The sequence below is a fragment of the Lagopus leucura genome, unplaced genomic scaffold (genome assembly GCF_019238085.1).
Source record: "Lagopus leucura isolate 7727_CA_CO unplaced genomic scaffold, USGS_WTPT01 Super-Scaffold_100036, whole genome shotgun sequence".
Lineage (NCBI taxonomy): Eukaryota > Metazoa > Chordata > Aves > Galliformes > Phasianidae > Lagopus > Lagopus leucura.
In genome coordinates this window covers 3,374,579-3,394,626 of record NW_024962285.1, presented here as the reverse complement: position 1 = coordinate 3,394,626, position 20,048 = coordinate 3,374,579, and the positions used below count along the sequence as shown (strand labels likewise).

At 38.0% G+C, this 20,048-nt stretch overlaps 1 protein-coding gene across 3 annotated transcripts in view; it reads right to left on the bottom strand.

Annotated features, from left to right (window-relative positions):
- Window positions 1-20,048, bottom strand: part of BDP1 (B double prime 1, subunit of RNA polymerase III transcription initiation factor IIIB) — a 60,090-nt gene that overhangs the window by 30,151 nt on the left and 9,891 nt on the right. For all 3 annotated transcript variants that reach the window (XM_042882832.1, XM_042882833.1, XM_042882834.1), the window contains exons 4-18: window positions 14,871-14,930; window positions 14,362-14,502; window positions 13,369-13,502; window positions 12,291-12,385; window positions 11,653-11,707; window positions 10,521-10,664; window positions 8,812-9,096; window positions 8,303-8,474; window positions 7,212-7,371; window positions 5,815-5,891; window positions 3,698-3,842; window positions 2,946-3,022; window positions 2,237-2,393; window positions 1,757-1,839; window positions 395-623 (exon numbers count right to left, since the gene is read on the bottom strand). In XM_042882832.1, the coding sequence (XP_042738766.1) occupies window positions 395-623; window positions 1,757-1,839; window positions 2,237-2,393; window positions 2,946-3,022; window positions 3,698-3,842; window positions 5,815-5,891; window positions 7,212-7,371; window positions 8,303-8,474; window positions 8,812-9,096; window positions 10,521-10,664; window positions 11,653-11,707; window positions 12,291-12,385; window positions 13,369-13,502; window positions 14,362-14,502; window positions 14,871-14,930 (2,014 nt within the window). The remainder of the gene's footprint in view (window positions 1-394; window positions 624-1,756; window positions 1,840-2,236; window positions 2,394-2,945; window positions 3,023-3,697; window positions 3,843-5,814; window positions 5,892-7,211; window positions 7,372-8,302; window positions 8,475-8,811; window positions 9,097-10,520; window positions 10,665-11,652; window positions 11,708-12,290; window positions 12,386-13,368; window positions 13,503-14,361; window positions 14,503-14,870; window positions 14,931-20,048) is intronic.

The window sequence follows — 20,048 nt, the reverse complement described above, 5'->3', positions numbered from 1 at the left end:
AAAATGTTTACTTTAATCACTCTCTTACTAAAAAACCTCAAAAATTAAGTTATTTTTTCTTGTTCATCAGCTAAAATTACTGAATACTTTAAAGATAAAGATTTGTTATTTTGCTGCATACATTCCATCTGAAATTGTCGTTTTTTTGCAACATTAACCTTTCTATTCAGCACTTCTCTTTTCAAATCTGGTATCACCAATAAGGAAAAAAAAGTGAAGTATAATCTCTGTCTTCACAGAAAGGAGAATCTAAGCACAAGCATTAGAAAATTGTATTTAACTGGAGAGAATAAGATACACAACTGCTATGCTTACAAATTAAATGGTATATATCTACATCTTTATTACTAAGGCCCAGCAAAAATACGTCTTTGCAGCTGTCTGAGAAACTTACATTTTTGCAGCATGAACCATTGCTTTCATTCACCTGGTGTATTGCATGTCCTTCTGCTTCTCCACCTTCAACCTTCTCTTCAGGATCTTTTTCATGTCTGTGGTCTTTTTTCCATGCAACAGATCTTCCTAGATTTGGTTTTGGTTTCTGCACTCGGCCTCTTTTCAAAGGTGCTGGTTTCAGCACACTCTTTTTGCTGTCTTCTTGTGAACCAGCTGTTTCATTAGACCTGGAAAAATACATAATACATCTTGTGTACTTATGGATCTTAAATTGGAAGGCTCTTAAGGAAAATATATATTTCTTTTTTAAGAAATAAAAATAGCATACACTTCCATAAGGCAGAGCTATGCATTACTAAGTTCATGTAGACTGTAAAAGTGCTTGAGAAATAAAAATTTATGCGTGCACTGTTCTTTTCTCTCTCCACATACTACACTACAGATCTTTTTCTAACCCACAATGGCACTCTCATATTCATATCCATGATAGAAGCAGAAGAACCTGATTTAATGAAGGCTATGAAAGGTATCAGAAACTCTCAAAGAATAAAAAAATGACAATAATCTTACTGACATGTAAATATCAGATGTATCCAGAACTACCACATTCTTCTATGCTTTCACACCGAGAGCTACATTATACAGCAAGAAAGATAATGACAGAACTAACTGCTCAAGTATTTTTATGGCTGATCAAACCTTGTATGCTCATCCTTCACCCTCTTTAAAAGGATTAAGTAAAAAGACAATGCGTTTCTTTTTAACTAACTCTCCTGTAAAATACATTTATCCTGTCACACCACATCTGTCACTTCTCTACTGAACAGAAATACAGGAAACACTTTATTTGTTAAGTGTTATTTATTTAATATTAATTAAAATACACAATAAACTACCCATACTGGAATGTTTTTTTTCTCCTGATGCCAACACTTAAATGTTTAACTATGCTTTAAATACAAACATTTATTCCCGTCGCTTAAAGACTCAATGCTTTTCACCACTGAAATTATGGTATGTCAATATTACAGCTACTAGAGAAAGCTTGCTTTAGTTTGCAAGGGACTAGCTAATTTTTTGCACTCATCATGGGGACTGATTCATTTAAAAGCACTCCTTTAAAACTAAAAATGGCTAACTTCTTTATTTCACACATGGAATAAATAAATCAATGTTACTGTTCTCTGAATTTCTATCTCACTGCAAAAGTTGCTTAAGAAACTTCTGTTTTAAGAACTGCAAGATTTAGAAGATACTGATTTTCTGTGATTCTGTGTAACTGCTATGCTGTGTAACATTACCAGATGTGAGGGTAGCCAATTGCAAGACAGCAGCATCTTTTTTTTATCCCAATACTTACTGAGACACCATCTCCAAGACTTTATCATCTTTTTCTGCAGCCTCTCCACTGGTAACGTCAAACTTAGTGTTTCGGTCAGTATTCTGAGTAGGAATAGAATATTAAGACATTAACTCCTTTGTATTTATCAAGTGCAGCATTACCTAACAGACTAGGTAACTATCCATGACAAGATACAAAACAGGTTGCTCGTGACAGATGCAATCATTTATGCAGTATCACATAGCCAGAAAGTTGCTGTAAATTCTAGTTCAAAAAACCAAAGATGTGTTTGCTGCATAGTATGAGAGACCGACATCTAACATCTGTGCAACAAGCCTTCACCTAAGCTGAGATCTCTACACAACATCATAGAAGCACTGATGGTTAAGTAAGTGCTAATTCCTGGTCACACTCAGGAAATAAAAAGAGAACGTTCCTGTTGCATCCAACAGTTTTTTAACTAACATGTTATTTCCAGTTATCTTACATTATCAATACCTTTTCAGTTTCTTCCTTAGACTCTGGATGGGACATCTTATCATTTTCTGTGTTGTTTTCATGCTCTTTTCTTCCAGATGCCCTTGTAAGATTAGGCTTAAATCTCTGTCGATTTCCTCTAATTCTTGCTACTGCAAACACAGTTTTCTCAGGCTCTCTGCACAAAGGATTCACAATAATGACATTTACTCCATAATATTCAAGCCAAATGTCCAACGACTCATACAGCTTTCTACACTTGGGAGTCAATATTACATTGAGTTACCTTTGGAAACATTTGCACACACTTTTGCAAGTTCTTTCATGTAAGTACCAAACATTGTTTAGTATTTAGGGCATGGAAACTCCATTCATCTGGATGTTGAAAATATATGAAGTAATCACACTGGTGAGGACTGTGTGCCATTGCTGCTTCTCCAAGCATCAGAAACAGCTGGCAGATGGGCTGTGGGCAAAGCCATTGTTATCACTTCCCCCTCCCTCCCAAATTTCAAGCTGTACTTCATAGAAGTACTACTAACCACAGTTTCCCAGAAAAAACACATATCTTCTACTGCAGAACCATTACTGGAATCATCCATGAAAATTCCAGTCAAATCTAAGATCCATATTAATTATTAGTGTTGTGGTTTTTCTAACAGCATTATGCAAAACAAATTAACAACTACAGACAGTTAGTGATGACTAGAAAAGCAATCTCAATACTTACTCAGAAGGAGTACCCAAATCCATGCTTTCTGCTTCTGTGATTTCACTTCTGTTTCCGCCACTGTCTTCCTCAGAGCACTAGAATTAAGGCAAATGTTGCAGTTTAACTCCAGTGGGCAGCTAGGCACAACACAGACTCTTGCTCACTTCCCTCCCAGAGGTATGGAGGGGAAGAGATTCAGAAGAGCAAAAGTTAGGAAATTCATGGGTTGACATGAAGGCAATTTCTTAATAAAAAGAAAAATTAAACAAAAGAAAAGAACCAAGGAATGCAAAATACAATTGTTGACCACCACAGTCAGTTCCTCTGCAATGGCAGCCTTAGCAAACTCACAGCCTTCCAGCACTACTTGGTGTAACTGTCTGGTGACTTGGTATTATCTGTCCTGGTTCTGTTCCTTCCCAGCTTCTTGGGCACATCCAGCCTCCTTGCTGACAGCACAGTACGAGAAATGGAAAAGACCTTGGCTCTGTACAAGCAGTGCTCAACAGCAACTGAAATATCTGTGTGCTACCCACACTATCGTCATTATGAAACCAAAACACAGCACCACTTGGGCCATTATCTACAATATTAATCCTATCTTGACAAAAGCAAGCACAGCATGAAATGTTACTCTTGGATGAGTGCACAGATACCTCAGAGGCAGTTTTCACAACACTACATATTACACAGTAGCTTATACAGAGGATAAGCATTGACCAGAACTGATACAAGTCCCTAGCATATTAAGAAAAATTCTTCCTCCTGACCTTTTCAGTAGTGTTCACAAGTTTTGGAGAGGAAGTCTCAGCCTCCATTTTCTCATGGTTTACTGCTTCTTTCTTACCAGATAACTTCATTATATTGGGTTTAGGTTTTTGCAAGCGCCTCCTCTCTGCTGGCTTTTCAGTTTTCCTTAAGACATAAGAAGAGGTAGTTCATGTTATTACTAGAGAGAACCAGACAGTGATGCATCAGTTTCCAAAAAGATAAGCTCAAATAACCCAGTAGTTTTGTGTTTTTGTTGCCCTCTTTCTAAAATAAAAAATATTAAAAATTAAATTGTTACTTATATACGTTAACTATATCATATATTTTTGAAGGCTACTCCAAGAGTAACACCTCCTGTTTTATTGTGTTGGCCCACTATGTCAGAAACTGATGTTGGTAGTATGGCTCTGGAGGCTGAACCTTCCCGCCAGTTCCCATGCCATTTTATTGCCACGTGAAAGATGGCAGCAGAGGGGCAGTCTGGCAGAATGGTGTCTGACACAGAAATGCAGATGAAGCAGAGGTCTGGAACTGAATTCCTCCATGCAGAGAAAAACAGCACCCACTGACATCCATCAATGTTTGATGAACGTTTATGGAGACCACCCAGTGGACATGGGCACAGTGTGGTTGTGGATGGATGGTGCTTTTCAGCAGTGGTGACAGTGACAGTGGATCACCTCTGCAGATTTCTACAAGCATGGCAAGCAACCTCTAGTTCATTGCTGCTGAAAATGTACAGCTAATGGCAGTAGCTATGCTGAAAAAATAGTGCTTCATAGCTGAGAATTTGTTCTATCAAATAGTGTTATTACTGTTCACTTTTTATCCACTGTTGTTTCCATGAAAATAAATAGGAGGTATTACTTTCAGAGCAGCCTTTGTGTATGCAGCCCATGACAAGTAATTCATCTTAACTCAGTGTAGCCCAGACAAGCCAAAATGTTGGGCACCCATAGAACACCCCTTTGGGCAGTTCAGGTCAGTTGTCTTGGTTCTGTCCCCTCCCAGCTTCTTGTGTCCTCCCAGCCCCTTCACTGGCAGGACAGCATGAAAAGCTGAAGCTGAAACATTCTTGGCTCTATGCAGCACTATTTAGCAACAACAAAACCATCAGTGTTATCAACACTGTTTTTCCTCCTCTAAAGTCAAAGCACAGCATCATACCAGACACTATGAAGAAAATCAATTCTGTCCCAGATGGAACCAGGATAGGCATACAGGTAATCAATTTCTTTATCCCTAACCACCACAACAGAGTCTTAAGATTTAGACACAACTTGCCAGAGCCCTAAATATTACTGATAATCTTCAGACTGTTTACTGTTATCTTTTCTTATATTCTTCTCAGCACAGGAAAGATAAAACTGACATTCTTTACCATGATGTTGAGCTGCCCTTCAGAAAGGCAGAAGGGCAAAACTTGAATATTTAAAAGGGCTGTTAAGTTACCATGATTTCGTAGACCAGCTCTTAACCAACTTTAAAGAATTATATCATACATACGCTGGTAGATTATTAAGCCTCTATCACATAAAATGGAAATTTTAGACACAGTTGTTTAAACACCACTGTTTAGTTACAGAAATAAAAGTAAGAAATAGTTAAAAGCTTAGCTTGACAACGGACTGCAGTCATGACAGACAGCAGGGAAAGGTGCATCTCAACTTAAACTCTTGCACTGAATTCCAGAGAGCAACATCTTCCAATTAGAAGGGTCTGAACACATCACACACATGATGTACATAACAAATACTCTATGATGGCCATATTTCATATTCAAAGAATACAGTGAAGCTCTTTATAAGATCAACTTTCAGAACAAAGGTTCACTCACAAAACAGAAACACTTCTTCAGAGAAATCTCACTGTTGCTGACTGTAGAGGAACTAGCTCTCTATAAGCTCTGTTAAGCCTTCTTTCTAGTATATATTCAATACCATGTATGTCTTAGTTGAAGCATTAATCAGTCCTCAGCAATCAAAATTTCTATCAAAAATACTTTCTTAAATACAAAAATAGTCATCTAGTCCAGCCTACACAGCTGAAATGGAAATATAGCCAAATGAAGGTTTAGCTCCAGTAACCCATGAGGTAAAAAAATAACTCTACTTACATTAGTTGAGACTGAGAATCTCTTTCTGATGCATTCTGCTTTTCCTCTGGTTTATGTAAACCACATGTGTCTGCATTCTAAGTAAGATTTTAAAAGTATTTTAGAAATCAAGAAATAAGCATGCAAGAACTCTGCTATAAGGTAAGAACAGGCAGAAACACGAAGAAAATCAGTTTGTTTTCTTAACTGAATGAAGCTGATAACAGATTCTTTGGGCAGTAACAGTTAGGATTAGCCTCCAGGTCTAGTTTTTAAATCAGTTTCTTACATAACACTGATGGTAACTCTGAAAATGAAAAAAAAATGAGACAACAGCAAACTAATCACAGCTACAATAAAGTTTCCATGGAGGCTATCTACCAAATTAAAATAAAAGCCTATTCTCTAATTGATTCACTTCTTTAATTATATTGATAAAATTGCATTCGACACCACTAGTTGGCTATTTCTAATTTTTAAAGAAAATCTGCTACAGCAGGCCAACACAATAAGAATTTTCCTTAAAGACCTTCTGAAATAGTCTATTCTGTGGAGTACTCACCATTTTCTCATGTCAAAAAGCCACAGTTAATCAGCCAGAGAGTTTGGTTATTCTGGCTGCTAAGGCCACTATGATAAGGTGATGTATGCAGAGCTCATTCATTGAATGAAGAAACATACATTTTTCAGTTCATTTATGTTTATAAATTATTCCAACTACAATGCATCGTGATACTGCATCAATCCAACATTTCCAACTACAGGCATTTAGACTTTGTGAAGGCTGAAAGTAATTAATTTTCCACTCAGATGAAGCCATTGTTTCAGTAAATAGAATCTAAAAGGTGAAAACAGAAATTATTTGCTCACCACTTCAGGGAGATGCTAAGACTTAGAATTTCCTAATCTTTCACTGTAGAGCTTAGCTGTAAGATACTTCTTTGTCTTAAAAAGTGATTTATTTAAAAAGTGATTTAAAAGTGATTTATTCCCAAAAACAAGTTTTCAAACCGTATATTAATTTCCAAAAATGATGTAAAGGTGCAAGGACAGAATTATGACCAGGGGAAACAGCCTATGTAAGCTGAAATGTAAGATAAGCACTCTTTATCCTGAATCTACTGCTGAAGAGAGGAAAAATGATATTATAAAATAATAGTTTAGCCTTCAGGCATTAGACTTAAAACAATCCAAAGAATGCACTTTTATATTATGTGAATTAAAGTTAGGAAGTTTCAGTGTGCTGCTGCAGACCTCAGTATCTCAGGTTTCTTGCCTTTTTTTGCATCTAATGGCAAAACAAGGCTACAAGAAACCCCACACAATCAAAGAATAGCTTTGATCTACACAAATATTTTGAGTAATAAAGAGGAGGTTTTAAATAAAGCAGAAAAGCACAAAAAAAAACCCCAACATACTGTTGTTTCTCTAGCTTCTCCAAGTTGTCTGTCTTTGCTTCTAGTTCTTGAAACTGGACGCTCTGAAAGCTGAATTTCCTGTGATGTATCACCTGTGATATCCGGGCTTCCTAGTTTACTAGCTTCTGATGCTAGTTTAACATCATTGCTATCTTGAAAGCTGAAATCGATAAAAGCACACACAAACAATAATGCTGTACTTTAATTAAAATCCACTGTTGTTTACAGTCAGATCAAGTTGCACGTATAAAATTTAGATTTACATTAGTAAGGAATTTTGACTTTGAATGATTATGTATAGAACAATCTGACAAATTTTAGTGACGTTTCCATGATCTAAGCTGCTAAAGTAGAAAAGTTGCTTTAACACCTGATTTTAAAACTTCCCTTGAGCGTTCTAGACTAAGTAGTCTTAATAACAGACTTTAATGATAGCAACATTGCACAGATGTAATTGTTACCTATCTTCTGTAACTATGCTGAGTTCAAGGACAAGTACTGTTCTTTCATATACTTCCAAAGGGGAATTAAAGCACATAAAAGTTTCTGGGAAACTGTATGAAATAACATTTACGACATTAATATACAGAGCAAGCAACATACAAAATTATCAATCAGTCCTGACATCTTCATAATCACTTCATATATAAAAAATTTTCAAGCAGAAGAAGCTTAACAAAACAATTATTAGCTTTCTAGTCAAATACCCAATACTAAAACAAAAAGTCTGCCTCTCTTCCCGAAGTCCATAGATGAAAATTCCAAGGGTAAAGCAATGTTACCTAACAACATTACCAAGCAGTGCTTTGAGAAACATTGGTAGTCAGGATAAGTGACCTGCCTTCATAAATAGCCATACATAGCCCAACTCTCCTTTTAAAACAGGGAAACACTGGGGCAGTATTAGGGCAGAAAAAATATTAACGCTGTAAATAAAAAGCAACTTACTGAAACCAAAGACAGTCCTTAGAAACTAAAAACCTGTCCATTTTCTGCCACTCCATGTGATGGCAAAAACAAATAAATAAAACTAATGTTAAAAGTTTAAATCACTTTTTTTTTCTTCCTAAGCGTTCCATTGCAAACATTACCTGTGTAAGTTGAAATCACTTTCTCTCTCTGTTATGTCCACTGATAAAAAGGAGAGTGATCTCTCCTCCTCCTTAGCAGGTAGATCATCTTGTTCTTCAATAACACTGCCCAGGTCTTCTCTGCAGACAGTATGACCAGTAGCGTTTGTATCATTGACCATTTTTTTTCCTGCTAATAAATAAGAACTAAATCAATCTAGACATTCTGCACATCAGCTTAAAATTCCAGCTTTTGCATCCTAGCTACAGTGAAGCAAGTGTTAACTTAGGAGGAAAAAAAATCCCAGCAGAACATGTCTCCTAGGTATTACATTTTAAGAGAACTGTTTCCAGCTACAACAAAATACAACACCTAGATTTAGGACAAAAGTTGACTTTGAAGATCACTGTTCTACAACCTTTCAAGGCAGATCAGTGATACGAAATAAAAAACTCAAGTTTTCATTTGTAAGCTTGCATGTATTTACAAAAAAATTATACTTGAACAAGTAAGCATTTTTGCCTCTTACTTTTCTTAGATGATTTCCCTTCCTCAGGGATTTCCGAAGGGACAGCCAACCCTTCTGGATGATTTTCCACTTCCTGTTCAGGATCATCTTTTCTCTTCCTTTTTCTTTTTTTATTCACCAACGCTGCCTCTAATGAAACTTGTTCTTCTGCCTCTTCAGCAGCCCCCAGCGATTCCTTATTCTCCTTCTCAGCTGTCACAGTATCTGCTTCTGTTTCTGCATCAGAAATTCTGGCTTCCTGAAGATCATCTTGGTTATCTGCAGTTTCTGTGTTGGCAACTTTTGCTGTTTACACAATAGGGCTCCAATTACTATTCTGGCAGAGTATTAAGAGTCATAAATTTAGAAGATAATCCCACTAGCATTATCTTTTGAATCCATACATCAGTGTCAGTATATTGTAAGAAAACAAGGAAGCTTCAGCACTAAACACAAAACATGTTCTGCGCCTGGGACCGCAGTTAGACCAGCATAAACCGACAAAAGGATGCAATTATCAAATGTTCTTGTTCTATAATTTTTATTGGATTATGCAGCCATTTGTGGGTCCAGTAAAAACAGGCATTGCTAATCCTAAAAAGAATTCTCCTATCTCTGCAGAAAGAGATAGTCATGGTTGCAGAAATTACATCAGGAAAATGTAATTTAGATCAATAGATGCATTCTTATTTTACATAAGAAAGCTTAAAATTATTATCTGGCTAATAATTCATAACATAAGCTCTCTTCTGGACTTAATGCATGTCTACAACTCTACTTCCTTCATTTTCCAGAACATTTTGTGATGATATTGAATTTATGTGGAACATCCGACAACCACCAAACACTCCTTCCCTGTTCTTTTTATTACTCTTATATTTGTTACCCTCCAAGTAATTAAAAATGAAGGAGAAACAGAAAAGCACATTCACATTGCTTAACATGATGTACATTAAACACACTATTAAAGTCTGGCAACACCATTTCTACATACAACTTTAAGCCCACTGGGTGGTCTTTTCCTCAGTCAAATCTGAAATGAGTGAGATAGATTTTGTCGATTTTAAGAATTAAATTGACACACTGCTTCTTGGCTAGCATCCCCTGAAAAGAGTTGCTCTTTTTTTTTTTTTTTTTTAATAAGGAAATGGGCTGTTATGAAACATTCAAAAAACCCCACAAAATTTCTGAAATGGTGTCAGAAATTTTTATTTTAGGCAGATTTATGAAAGGACCTGTCACAGTTAATGAAATAATAAGATGCTATACATTTAGCAACTATTGCCACTATCACATTTATCTTTTTTTTTTTTTTTAAAAACAGCAGCAGGAAATTCATTAGCAAATCACTGAGATTCTAATTAAATTAGAACACTCATTTTAGAATATCAGCGTTTCAAATAACAGAGGCCCACTCAGTGGGGTCTCACAATTCTGTCCATAGAAAATGTGCCTTAAGAAACGGGCTGCTACCAATTATTAGGATAGGACACAAAAAAATGGCCTTAACTTGCACAGGAGAGGTTTAGATTGGAAGGTCTTTTCCAGCCTCAACGATTCTCTCACTACTGTATCAAGAAACTCTATCTAAAGAAGAATTTAACTATGAAGCCAGGATTTTCTCACTGTGTCTAGAACAGGGAAGACAGAAATTCTCTACAGGATTTTACTTCTGCTGGCAATATCTTACTAACCATTGGCCTGTGCTCTCATATGTTCTTTTGAAATACCTTTTGTCTTCTTCTTAGGCCTCAGTGGCTTCTTTTCCTTCGGCTTCTGGCTCTTAACAGTCTTCTGCCTCCTCTTTTCCTCATCTGCCAAGACCTTCTCAAGAAGCTGGGCAAACAATTCAAAATCAAAGGGCCGCTTTTCTTCTTTCAGATTAAAGCAATAAAATAGTAAAAAAAAAATAAAAATCAAAGGTGAGAATTTTTTTCTCCTTTGTAAAATAGTCACTAATACATTACAATAACAAAAAGCACAAACAAATTTACATAACAAAAAGGTTATGTGAATTTAAATAGAGAATCCCTTACCAAATTGTCCATCACTTGAGAATAAACAAGAGGTGACAAAAATTATTAGGTAGCTTGGTTTTTAAAAACAGATAGTGAAACGGCTACAGTACTTATCACAGTATCATACAATGCATTAACATCATGTAGGGAAACTGTGAGGTCACAGCTTGAACTGGTGATTGAGTACCTGGAGAAGGGCTGTAGATGGCCTAGAGATCATAGACAAGTTGTTTGCACATTGTTTCCTCATGTGAGCAGAAGAGGCTGATCCAGGGTGGAGCCCCCTTGTGCTCATATAAGCATCAGCTACAGAAGGGAGGGCACCTCTTGGACCTGGGCTGCTTCCTGGGAAGCCAGTATAGTGCTGTATAGCTAGAAAGCCCCTTCACCAGCTGGGTAAGATCTGCTCTTCCTTCTGTTTATGACTATTGGCCTGCCTGCAAATGCTTTGCCTGGCATCACCAAGAACCTGTCAGAAGCTATTTTGCTTCTCTGTGAGCAGAATACATGCTAATTCAGGACTTATATCTCCCACTCAAATAACACACAAAAGATTTAAAGATTCTCAAAACAGTTTAAAGTAGTAACACTGCTAAATAGCACCAGAATGATTAACTGAATATATATGGAAAATGCATATTAATGTAAAATGTTAAATATATAGAAAAGCAAGAAATCAAAGACTTTACTGTCAGCCAAACAAAAAACCTAAGACTTTTCAGCTTCTAAACTCAGCTATGACCAATCTTAGTCACAGTTAACTTAAGCAGAGCAAAAAATGACAGTGAAAGAAGATAATTGCTAGTTAACTGACTCACAGAAAAGTGGGGTACGCTTTACTTACTGAAAGCTTTGTCTATCCTCCATCCATTTGCTTTTTCTTCACGTTTAAACTTGTTCTAAAAAAAAAAATTGCCTTTTTCAGTAAGGAAGAAGTGCTGTGCCGTATCTAGTTGCACAACAGATCAATATGAGCCTTCTTCAATGCAAGAAAATTTTCTACAAACCAAAGTTATAAACACTTGCAAGCATGCTGACTGAACACAAGTTTGCCATCTGTTTTTAAATGTCAAAACTATGTTTGTTTTTACTGTCACCAACACATATCATCGCTCAGTTTCTGATTCTTTTCAACATCTCTTTTCTTATTTCTAATTCAGGCAGAGTTTGAAATACTAGAGGTTTTCCCAGACAAATACAAAGAAAGGCACCACAAAAAAGTCTCAGTTGTGCTCATCAGTATTTGCAGTCAAAATATAATCAAGGCAAACTGTGCTCAGATATGTTAGACTTAGAAAATATTCTGTTCAGAATTCATGTCAGTATATTAATAATTGAGATTCCTATCTCCTGAAACATTTATTATAATAATTTCTATAGAGCCAATGATCAATACCAATAGGAATCATAGTAACACAAAAATAGGAAACAAAAAACTGAAACAAGATGCTTAGATGTTGGATTCAGTGTTTTAACATCTACCTTAATTTCTGCTCTGGCTCTGTGAGGAAACAATCGTCCAATCAAGGAGAAGTCTGTTCCAACCATACTGATAGCTAAAAAGAACATGTCTGTTTCTGGGGAAAAAAGAAAAGATGCATAGCTATACATACACATAACTGAGCATATTTAAGGCAATCACCTTCTTGTTACCTAAAATACAAACATCTTTAAAACTTACAACAACTAGATAGAGAATTTTTAGGTTATCTACAGAGACTACAAGTTCAGCTGAGCTAGCCTAAGTGTTATTTTACTGAAGCATATCTAATAACATTTGTTACACCAACTATTAACAGAAGGAATTGTCTAATCTATTATAAAACTGCAGAATATGAAATATGTTCTGTAGATAACTAGAAAAAGTTAACTGATTTCAAAATGCCAGTCATTACTTTTATTATGAATACAACCTCAAACAGGAGCCAGGCAAATAATACCTGAAACTCATTGTTACTATTCCTTGTAAACAGGGTAATAGCACATTCCAAGAGCAGCACAGTATATTCTGAAGCTAAATTTTCCATATGAAGTTATTTAAAAATATATAATTATAAGAAGTCTTGCACAGTGCTGTCAGCCATGATCAGTATATAACAGAGCTAGTTATAACAAAAAAAAGAAACCAAACACAAAAACATAGCTCCTGTATGCATTAGAAACAGACATTCAGAAACAGCTTTATCTTTATTTCCATTTGTGCTGGAAGAACCAAGTAGAGGAACTGTTGAGAAAGGCTACCTGGTTCATACTGAGCCCAGATATCTCGATAACCAAAGCCAAAACCACCCATCCGAAAAAGGCAAACGTTTCCATGGCATCTAAACTTCCATAACAGAAAAAGTCATGAGTATCCTTCAGAATTCACTGGATTTCTTTAAACTTGCCTATTTTCACAGACAACATCAGAGCTCTGCTTTTTTTAAAGAACTTAGGTGTGGAATGTCAGATGTAAGCGGATCCATAAACTTCACTGGGAATTAAATTTGTTAAGCACAAAGCACCAGTGGAAAACAGATTTTCCTGCTGATGCAAAACATGAAACCAAAAGTATACTTACCTTTATTTGACCATGGTTTGGTATAAAAGCTTTTCCTGAAGCTGGAATATGTAGTTGTAGAACCACGTTCAAAGATGGGATCATTTTCTTCTACAACACAGGGACCTTTTGTTCTCAGAACTTCTACAGTTAAACTACAAAAGCAAAGACAAAAGACACTTACCTGGCAATACTGCTAGCAAGATACACACTTGACACTTACAGGCCAACTATTCAGGTTTTTCCTGCCATAAGCTAGAATTCAGGATTATCCAATGTACTTATAATGTACTTATAACATTATTGTGTATTTCAATGGAAGAATGTGATAAGAAAGCATTGGCCTACTCAAACTGTGCAAGCAAGTTTGGTTTACCTTTTTTTTAGATCTAGTACAAAAACAGATAATTAAAATATCTTTTAAAAATGACCACAAAGGCTTGTCCTTTTAATATCCAAGAAAATTGCTTTGCAAAACCACACAATAGTATCTGCTCTTTCTGAAAAACTTCAAGTTCTTTTTCTAGGACTAGTTCTAGGCTTGTATTTCAACCTAAATCTCATGCCAGTAACATATTTTGGGAATATGCATAGACATATTTGGGAAGACTAATGTTTTTTAGATGTCACATTCTAAGAAAAGTTACTGACAGATGAATAGCAGCAACATGCAACATACAAAGCTGAAGCACATCGTAGTGATGACTGAACAATGAACAAACATTTTCAACTATGAGAAACAAAGAAGTGAACAAAACAGGAGACATTTGGAAGCTTAACATTCAGCACTGTTACAAAGGACGACACCTTCCTCCACAAAACACATTTTGGAGAAAGAGCAGGAAAGTTTGCCACTAGTGAGACAGAGCTATTGCTATAAATTTGCACTGTTTGCTAAATCAGGATAGCTCAATTCTCATCACATCATACACTCGTGTCTCCCTCAAACAGTCCTATTTACAAAAACAGCAGCAATCTAGCACCTCTTGACAATGAGTCAAACACAGGACTCACCTCTCTTCATCCAGTATAATTGAACCATCTTCTGCTACTTTCACACGAGGAACTAGAAGTGGACCATCCTGACTTTCCTCCCCATTCTCTGCCTCCTCATCATCTTCCTCTTCATGATCAGGAGTACTTTTTTCTTCCTGTCTACAGTATTACAGAGCAAAAAATATTACTTGTGGTAGCACTCCACCAAATTGTTGCTCTGTATGCCAAATGCTCAACAATTTAATTAACCACTTAACAATACAACCTAGAAACAAGTTGGCTGATACACACTCTGAAATCTGCTTTTCATTCTGTTATGTGATGGACAAGTCCAAAACTGTAATATGAAAAGCAAGAGGCTCTTTTATAGAACACTCTCACAGATTGTTTTTTTAAATAAGGGCTATGATATTGAAGCAGTAAAGGAAGATTTAACATTATTAATGTTACTACATTTAAACATGCTATTTTCCAACATCAGAACTTCACTTTTTTTTACTCTAAGTACCTTTATCTCCAAGACTTACTCTTTCATTTGATGCAGTGCAGAACTTTTTTCTGTTCTCTTTTCTTCTGCTAACGAAGACCTAGAATTTTTAAGAGTTAGAGATACAAGTTTGAACAGATATATTTCTGCTTCGCTCCCTCAAACCTACTTTCACTGGATAACACACAAAAAAGCAACAGAACAAACTCTTATTTTCAATTATTTTTATCATATCTGAACTTGGTCTAATTGAACAGTCATCACTGTTCAATTCATCACTGAATTTTAGGTTGAATTAATGAATTTCCTGTGGTTTTTCTGTTGCTTGTTGTTTTTTTTTTTCTATCAGCATCAATTGCTGAAGGGCAAAACAGTAGATTTCACACAGTAATCCACGAGACTATAATAAATGATCAACACCAGATTCACTGTGAAATAATTTTAACAAAGCATTTAATAGGAAGTGCAGATTACCTTATCACAGGAAACTGAAGATGGAAAGTGGACCATCAGTCAGTGAGATATAAGTACATGCTGCTTTACATAACAAGCTGGAATACGATAGTACAGCAAAGCACTCCACATGAGCATCTCTACTTTGCAATAGCTGACAAGTTTGAAAGTAAAAACACAGTTCATTTGTGAAACTGGTCCCCCTTCAGTAAGCACCATATTTTTATGTAATTTTCTGCAACGTTATCAAACATAACAATTTACATCTTCAGCACTGCACATTTTATACTACATACCAGATACTGTCATAAAATGTTGGGGGGGCACACAATCCTGGCTGATGTTAAGCTTTTCATCCACCAGAATGCCCGAGCACTTCTCCTCAGGGCTGCTCTCAGAACTTTTGGGGCTCCTGGTAGATGAGAAGCTGGGTGTGAGCCAGCCACAGCACTTGCAGCCAACTGCACCCTGGGCTGTATCCAAATATGCGTGGCCAGAAAGTGAGAAAGGTGATTGTCTCCTCCTACTCTGCTCTACTGAGGCCCCATCTGTAGTACTGTGTCCAGTGAAGCCCAGCACAAGAAAGATGTGGAGCAGGTCCAAGAGACCATGAAGATTACCAGAGGCCTAGAGAAACTCTCTTATGAAGAAAGGCTGAGAGGAGTGGGCTTTTTTACCTTGGAAAGAGAAGGCACCAAGGATACCTCAATGCAGTCTTCCAATGCTTCAAGAGAGGTTATAAGCAGGAGAGAGAGACTTTTTACATGGTCTGATACTGATAGAACAAGGGGGAGTAGCTTTAAACTAGAAGAGGGAAGATGTGGGTTAGATGTTATACATAAATTCTTTACTCAGAGAGCGGTGAGGCACAAGCTGCCTCGAGAAGTTGCGGATGTCCCATTCCTGCTGATGTTCATGGCCAGTTTGTATGGGGCCCAAAGCAGCCTGACCTAGTGGGTGGTAACCCTGCCCACAGCAGGGGGTGGGAACTTCAAAGTCCCTTCCAACCTGCCCCATTCTGTGATTCTTCTTCCATTCTGTGCACATATACAGGACTGCCCCAACCAAGAGCAACACTTTGCTTTGTTGAATCTCATTACATTCATGTGGACCCACTCCTTGAGCTTGTTCGGGCCAATCCAAACAGCACTCCCTGCACAGGATCAACTGCACCACTCAGCCCAGTGTCACCGCCAGACTAGCTGAGGGTGCACTTCCCACTATCTGCATCACTGAGATCACTGATAAAGATGTTGAAGAACACCAGTCCCAGTACAGAGCCCTGAGGGACACCGTTTATGACCAGCCCTCATGTGGAACACAGAAGCATTAACACTCTCCTGCTGCTACCATCCAACCAATTCCTTATCCACCAAACAGTCCACCTTTTTCAAATCTACATTTTTCCAATTCAGAAATAAGAACACAGGTGTGGGATCACATCAAAGACCTTGTGTAAGTCCAGACAGATGATAAGTCGGTCTTCCTTTGTCTACTAACGCTGTTACTGCAACGTATGAGGCCACCACATTAGTCAAACACCATCTGCCTTTGGTGAATCCATCTGCACTGTCTCAAATTACTTCCTTGTTTTCCATGAGCATCAACACAGCTTCCAGAAGGATCTGTTCCATGATCTTACCAGGCACAGAAGTGAAGGCTGTAGCTCCCCAACTCTTCCTTTCTCCCTTTCTTAAAAATAGAAGTGATGTTTCTTTTATTTCCAGTCACTTGGGATTTCACCTGACACCCATGATTTGTCAAATATGATGCAGAGTGCATTGGAAACCACACTAAAGATGCACACTGTCCAGCTGGATGGACTCATTTGTGTTCAGTCTCATCAGGTCTCAAACCTGTTCTTTGCTTACGGGGAGGTTCAGGGATATGAGATATGTGGGACTCCTGACTGCCAGTGAAGGATAAGGCAAATAACTTGTTGAGCATCTCAGCCTTCCCCACGGCTGTTGTTGGACTTCTTCCTAATCAACTACTTGAGGAGGTGCACTCTTCCTGGCCTCCCTCTTCTGACCAGTGCACCTATAGAACCTGTCCTTGTTACTTTCCATATCTCTTGCAAAGTTCAGTTCATCTGCTTCTTGGTTTTCCTGAACCCATCTCCACATTTACAGACAGAATCACTGCATTATTCTCAGGCTACACATTCCCACTTCCACTGCTTGTTCAGTTCTTCTCATCCCTCAGTTTAACAAACAGCTCCTTGCTCAAACAACTACTTCAGGGTACAAGCTGACATAACATTTAACTGAACACAGCTAAGATAGTGTGTATCAGCCAAATTTCAAAACAATCTTGCTTCAGCTAGGACAGAATATTTTCTTCAGTGTCTGATATGATGCTGTGTTTTGGTTCTGGGAGAAAAACAATGTTGATTATATACAGGTGCTTACAGCTGCGTGCTAAGCAGCGTTGTACAGAACCAAGGCCATTCACAGTGGAGGGCCCACGAAGAATTGGAAGAGCTGATGTAAATTGGCCAAAGGAATATTCCATACCATATCACATCAAGCAGAGGGAGTTCTAAAGAGGATGGGAGTTCACCTCATTTTTTCTTCTGCTCAGCTAGCGCTGGGCATTAGTCAGGGACTGGTAAGCAATTACTTGTTATATACAAGCATCACTGTTATATGCATTCATACATATATAACATGTCATAATTACTATCCTTTTCTTTATCTTAGTAAATAGTTTTATATCAACACACAAGGGGTTTGGCTTTCTCAGTTCTCTCCCCCATCCCACTGAGAATGTGAAGGAATGAACAAATGACTGCGTGGTTCTTCGATCATCTGCTGGATTAAACCCCATCAGAGGCAGGTGATCATATCCATAGTAAAGGAATAGAGAGCAACTGGTTCATTATCTGCTTAAGGACTATTCAGTGCAAAAGAAAATTTAGCAAGGAAAGGGGTAAATAAAAGACATAGGCACATAAACATTAATGAGCAGGTAATAATAGACAATAACAAATCAAAACTTTTCTGCTACTAATTGATGGGTCTTTAAAGGAAGTACTCAGGCACAGGACTGAAGGTCAACATAAACTTCATAATTGGTAAGAATCTTTGGGATATTTGAGAGGGTTCTGTGTGACTGTCTATAACACAATGCACTCAGAAGAAGGTTGCACAACTACGTAAACTTACTGTGATATATTTAAGAGATGTGCCCAGAGGAGGGAAAATCAGGGATCATGATGGACGAGTATGGTATAAGCATGGTGAAATGGATGCAATTGGAGTAAGAGGGATGAAAGGGCTGTAAGCAGACTGCCAGTCATTATGTCTAATGACTGATCCTTCCCACATCATCACCACAGTTTATTCAATCTCCAGTTGAACATCATGAAGCTCAAGAAAGCCAAGTGCAAGCTCCTACATCTGGATCAGAGAATCTCAACCAGTCCATAAAAAATATGGCCTGCAGGTTAAGGGAGGTGATTCTCCCCCCTACTCCGCTCTTGTGAGAGCAATTTGTTCAGCTCTGGAGCCCCCCAGCACAAGAGACGAATCATAGAATCACAGAATCATAGAATCATAGAATCACCAAGGTTGGAAAAGACCTTCAAGATCATCCAGTCCAACCATTCACCATTTCCCAGTAGCTCCCACTAAACCAAGTACCTCAACACAACATCCAGCCTAACAGTTAAAGACCTAACAGTTAAAGCACATCCAGAGGAGAGCAACAAACATCAGAGGGCTGAAGCACTTCTCCTATGAAGGAAAACAGAGATGAAAGGTGAGAAGGGTCCCATAAGTGAAAGTAAAAAGACAAGAAGGCTTCACAGTGACTGAAAATAATTGGGGTGAAGGGGAATAGTTAGAAATAGTTTATAGAAGCAAGAATGTAGAGCTTGTTAGAAAAATAAGGGATGGCAGACAGTGGGTCTGGGACAGTGAGGGATGAAGGCCGTAAAGATAAGGTTTGAGAACAGCCCGAGGACATCTGGCAGGGAGGTGATTAGATGTCCACAGGGCAAGAAGAAACCGGTTTGGGGGTTTGCCCCCCCGAAAGGTCAGAAGTTTACAGCGAGAAAGGTCAGAAGCCTTCGGGAGGAAGATGACAAATCTTCATCCCACGACCCACTGTGCACAGCAAGAGGGGAGGGTCTGCATGCTAACGAACTCTCAGAACTAATGAATCTACAGATTCATTACATTTCCTGGGGAAAACTTGGTTTTGGTTTGGTCTATATCTGTGGCACGATTTTTACTGATGGTGTGCAAGTTAGGCAGATCTATCCCACTTGCAGCCGGTGTCTGCACAGGACTAAACTGTACCTACTTTGTAATCTTATTTGGGTTACAGAGTTTGATTCTGCACATCAATTTGGACCCCAGACGGGACAACCTCTGCTCGGCTGCAGGACCAGCTGAGACAGGAGATGCCTTTGGCGCGCCCCGAGATTTCTCAGAAGGACTCCCCTTCCTCATCCGATCACTGCGAGAGCAGATAAGGACCATCCATTGGTGGATCAGGTATGTGTACGGAATGAGGGGAACCCGTGAGCTATATGGAGACTTCCTGCGGTGGGTATAGCCATTGGTGCTGCCCCTAGGCAAGTGAGCTCACAGGTTGGGTTGGTTGCTGGCTGGGGTAAGAAAACTCCTTGAGGGGTTCCTACAAAGGGGACCTGTAAGTCATATGCATATTGGTACATCAGATATTTTGTTAAATGGCTACTTGGATTCTTGTGGCCATAATATTGGATATCATAGATTGTACTGTTATGCCCTTATGC